Source organism: Nerophis lumbriciformis, linkage group LG24 (genome assembly GCF_033978685.3).
Source record: "Nerophis lumbriciformis linkage group LG24, RoL_Nlum_v2.1, whole genome shotgun sequence".
NCBI lineage: Eukaryota > Metazoa > Chordata > Actinopteri > Syngnathiformes > Syngnathidae > Nerophis > Nerophis lumbriciformis.
The window spans coordinates 10,885,001-10,890,000 of NC_084571.2; the positions used below are offsets into that span (position 1 = coordinate 10,885,001).

At 50.1% G+C, this 5,000-nt stretch overlaps 1 protein-coding gene across 1 annotated transcript in view; it reads left to right on the forward strand.

Moving 5' to 3' along the window:
- Nucleotides 1-5,000, forward strand: part of LOC133620255 (alpha-1,6-mannosylglycoprotein 6-beta-N-acetylglucosaminyltransferase B-like) — a 357,389-nt gene that overhangs the window by 308,667 nt on the left and 43,722 nt on the right. Inside the window, exon 12 of the mRNA XM_072915959.1 lies at nucleotides 1,865-1,995. Coding sequence (XP_072772060.1) covers nucleotides 1,865-1,995 — 131 coding nt within the window. The remainder of the gene's footprint in view (nucleotides 1-1,864; nucleotides 1,996-5,000) is intronic.

Here is a 5,000-nt window from a genome sequence, read left to right on the forward strand (position 1 = left end):
ACAGTACCCATTTTCAGTACTTTTATTCAAAGACGTTAGATGGCAGTAGTGTGTAGTTTTTACATAGTTTTTACAGTTTCCAGTATGCTGTCTAGTCTTTTGTTGCGCCCTAAAAAGTGTTAATACTGTAAGTGATGTTGTTGAGGACTAGGAATGGGTGCCGTTCACATTTCAACCCACACGGTATCAATTCCTGGTAGCTGGGAATTGATACAAGTACTTAACAGTATCCATTTTCAGTACTTTTAGTCCAAGACTTTAGATGGCAGTAGTCTGTAGTTTTTACATAGTTTATACAGTTTCGATTATGCTGTCTAGTCTTTTGTTGTGCCTTAAAAAGTGTTAATACTGTAAGTGATGTTGTTGAGGACTAGGGATTGGTGCCGTTCACATTTCAACGGACACGGTACCAATTCCTGGTAGCTTGGAATTGATACCGGTACTTAACAGTACCCATTTTTAGTACTTTTAGTCCAAGACGTTAGAAGGCAGTAGTGTGTAGTTTATGCATAGTTTATACAGTTTCCATTATGCTGTCTAGTCTTTTGTTGTGCCCTAAAAAGTGTTAATACTGTAAGTGATGTTGTTGAGGACTAAGGATGGGTGCCGTTCACATTACAACCGATTGGGTACCAATTCCTGGTAGCTGGGTAATCGATACCGGTACTTAACAGTACCCATTTTCAGTACTTTTAGTCCAAGACGTTAGATGGCAGTAGTGTGTAGTTCATACATAGTTTATACAGTTTCCATTATGCTGACTAGTCTTTTGTTGTGCCCTAAAAAGTGTTAACACTGTAAGTATTGTCCTTATTAGACATCAGCTGTTTTATTGTAATGTGCGTCTTCGTTGTAGTTTTAACTAACAAATTTGGAGGTGTTGAAATCGCCATGGAAAATGGCTAATGCTAATCGGTAACCTGTCAATAGCAAAGACAATGTCTATTAGCATCAAGCTAGCGCAATTTTTAAAAAGTGGAGCCTTACTTTACTTACGTTGTAGCGGCTTTTTGAGTCGATTACTTTGTTGGCATTGAAAATAGCAAAATTACCCAGCGTTAGTTTGGCTGAGTCTGCTCTCAGTGCTGCTGGAGTGAACTCCAAGTGCTGAAGTGCAAGCCGGTGTAATAGGCATGCCCCCCCCCCCTCCCCCTGGGGATGCGTGGGATGTTTCTGGGGGGGGGGCAGAAGTTGTTCCACCAAAACTCGGTCAAGTTGACAGTCGCAGCCGTGTTGTTAGCATTGTGTGTCCCGCATTGTTTCGCATTAACTGGTACCTGTAAGTCTCGGTTCTGACATCACTCAGGCCAAAGACTTACACAGGTGGAGATGTGTTATTGATGAGGAAGGAGTTGAAGATGAAGTGCGGTGAAGATAGCGCTACGATCAGCCGCCATGTTGTTAGCATTGTTCACCTTTAACCCCAAAAACCATAGTGTCGCTTGGTGAATATCTTTTTTTAATTGCCACGACATAATAATAGAAAACAAGACAAATACTGCACTGTAATACATTTTGGACATACCATATTTTTCGGAGTATAAGTCGCACCGGAGTATAAGTCGCACCTGCCGAAAATGCATAATAAAGAAGGAAAAAAACATATATAAGTCGCACTGGAGCCTGGCCAAACTATGAAAAAAAACTGCGACTTATAGTCCGAAAAATACGGTATATACAATTTAATTCCACACTTAATGTCGGCCACAATGACGCTGCAATGGCTTTACAAAGAACAGACAAACAATGAGGGTAGAGTGAGGCTGCAATATGTAAAGCGTGAAGTGGCAAGGGACGACTGTACGCAGAATTGGACTTGTTCAGTCGTAACCTCAATCTTGTTTTATTGTTTGTCCCCTGGCAGCTCACACCCCAGACAACTCCTTTATGGGCTTTGTGGCTGAGGAGCTGAACGACACCGCCAGGATGAACATCCAGAGGAACAAAGTCAACAACATGGCGCTGGTCTACGGCAAAGAAGCTAACATGTGGAAGGTTGGTAACACACCAACTACAGTATGTACACATTACACTTGTATCACATTTTGTTGTAGGACCTGAACCGTAGTATACATATATATATATATATATATATATATATAATACACATTTTTTTATATATATATGTACGTATGTATATATATGTTTTTTTGTATATATATATATATATATATATATATATACACATATATATACATGTTTGTGTGTGTGTGTGCGTGTATTGATTTGAATATGTGTGTATGTGTATATATATATATATATATTGTAATATTCCCAGGAACGTAGGCTCATAGACTTATTCCTTTGTCTTGTCTTTATTATATAAGATGCAATGTAACCACACGACAGCTCCAATGTGCGTCTCCCGTCTTTCCCGGCAAAACTCGAACTAACACTTCCTGTCAACAACGTCACTTCCCTAACTTCCCCGGAAGTCCCGCCCCCCAGCCAAAGCCATTGGCTAGCACCCCGTAGCCAGCCGCTACATCACCCCCCCCTTACGCCCTCGAGGACTGACCCGTAAGGCAACATTTGGCAACACCATAGCAGCATGTAAATCAGAGCAACCCATTAGTGCAAACACAACAGTGTAAACAAACATAACCCTTACATCACACAAAAGCAGGTTCACAAACCCCCCCACCCCCTTCCCTTATTGTCCTTCAGTCTAAGAACACCACAAAGTCTTGCAAGCGGTCCGGAGGCCTCTTCTGCCGCCTCGGCCGCTCTCTTCCATCCCCCAGCAGTGGAACAGCTGGGTCGGGTGTGCCAGTCCTCAGGCGGGAGCTGGAGGGGGAGGGGGATGAGGGGAGTGGGGAAATTGGTTCCCCCTGGGGCGTAAGCGGGGTATTGGTAAAGGGCTGGGCGGGCAAGGGAGAGGTCACCTGTGTAACCGAGGCAGGGGAAGGGGGACCCCCCCGGTAGGGGGCGAGTCTGTCTCTGTGGAGGGCCACCTTCCTTCCCCGGGGGGGCAGCTGGACACGATACACAACCTCTCCCAGCTTCTGGAGTATCTTACAGGGTCCTGTCCATTTGCTGTCCAGCTTGGGACTGCGGCTCTTCTTCCGAATCGGGTTGTAGACCCAGACCAACTCGCCTGGCGCGAAGTCCCTCCCTCGGTTCGTCACGTCATAGTAGCGTTTTTGTTTTACACCAGCTTCCTGCAGCTGCTCCCGAGCGAAACTGTGGGCTGAGTCCAGCCGGTCTTGTAGTTTCCTGGCGTACTCTGGCCCTGCAGCGAAGGCCGGGGCATCCGGTGGGCGGCCAAAGGCCAGCTCTGCTGGTGTGCGCATCTCTCTCCCTCCAGTGGATTTCTGGACAGCAGAGCGACACGCCATCAGCACCAGTGGTAGGTGTTGGTCCCAGTCACGCTGGTGGCGGGAGGTGACAATGGCGAGCTGGTCTCCCAGGTTGCGGTGGAACCGCTCCACTAACCCATCACTCTGAGGGTGCAATGGGGTAGTGCGGGTTTTGTGAATGCCCAGGCGCTCGCACAAGGCCGCGAACACCCGGGACCCAGTGCCTCGGTCACTGTGCAAAGACGCCATGACGCCAAACCGACCTATCATGCCCTCCACCAGGGCATCGGCAATGGTCTCTGCCTCCTGGTTGGGAATGGCGTATGCCTCAGGCCACTTGGTGAAATAGTCTATGGCGGAAAGGACGTAGCGGTCACCCTTGTCAGACCGGGGGTACGGCCCTGTAATGTCAAACCCCACCCTGTCCATGGGGCACCCCACTGGAAACTGTTGGAGCGGTGCCTGTGAGCGCCCAGTGGGACCTTTGCGGGCAACGCAGGGGTCACAGCGGCGGCAGAAGTCTTCCACATCTCTCTTCTGCCGACCCCAATAGAACCCCTGTCGCAGCCGCTTAAGTGTTTTGGCGACCCCGAAATGTCCAGACCCACCTCCCCCATGCACTGCCTTAAGCACCGCCCCTTGCAGTCCCTTTGGCACCACCACCTGCCATTGTTCTTCCCCCGTGGCCGCAGCCTTAAATGCCCGCTGCAGCACACCTTGGGACACCCGCAGTGAGTCAAACATGGCCCACAGGCCCTTGGTAGCCTTGGAGAACGGTACCACCGCCTCCCAAGGTGGGCGCTGCCGAGCCTCCACCCACTGCAAGACAGGCTGAAGGTCTGTGTCCTCCTCCTGCGCGTGCCTCCAATCAGCATTCGTTACAGTCTGTAGTTCCCTGCAGACAACGTTATCAGCCTGACTGACAGCCGCACACTCGGCGCCCTCTGCCCGCCGCTCTTGTTCTCGAGCTTCCCTGAGCTCGCAGTAACGACATCCGTCTGCTGCACACGGCCGGCGAGAGAGCGCGTCCGCGTTGGAGTGGTGAGTACCTGGCCGATGTTCTATTTCAAAGTGGTATCCTTGTAGCTCTTCCAACCACCTGGCGACCTGCTCCTCCGGCTCCCGGAAAGTCATTAGCCACTGGAGGGCAGAGTGGTCAGTCCTAATCACAAAGGGGAGGCCACACAGGTAATATTTAAAGTGTCTGATAGAGAGCACCACTGCCAGGAGTTCTCGGCGGGTGACACAGTAATTCCGTTCCGACTTTGTGAGTTTCTGGCTGAAGTAGGCCACCACCCTCTCCCCTTCCTGCCACGGCTGTGCAAGTACCCCCCCAACCCCCACTCCGCTGGCATCAGTGTCCAGTAAGAAGGGCAGGGTGAGGTCAGGTGGGGCAAGTACCGGGGCCTCACACAGGGCCCGTTTCAGCCCCCAGAATGCCTCCTGGCACCCTTCAGACCACACAAAGTCTTTGCTTTTTTCCAGCAATCGATATAGGGGCGCGGCGATTGTAGCAAAACCCCGCACGTGCCTCCGATAGTAAGAGGCAAGCCCGATGAAGCTCTTTAGCTGTCCTTGGTCCCGAGGGACAGGCCAGTCTCTCACAGCCCGCACCTTCTCGCCCATGGCGCCGATGCCATCGGCACCCAGCTCATGTCCCAAGAAGGTTACCTCTCGCCGCATGAAACTGCATTTGTCAGG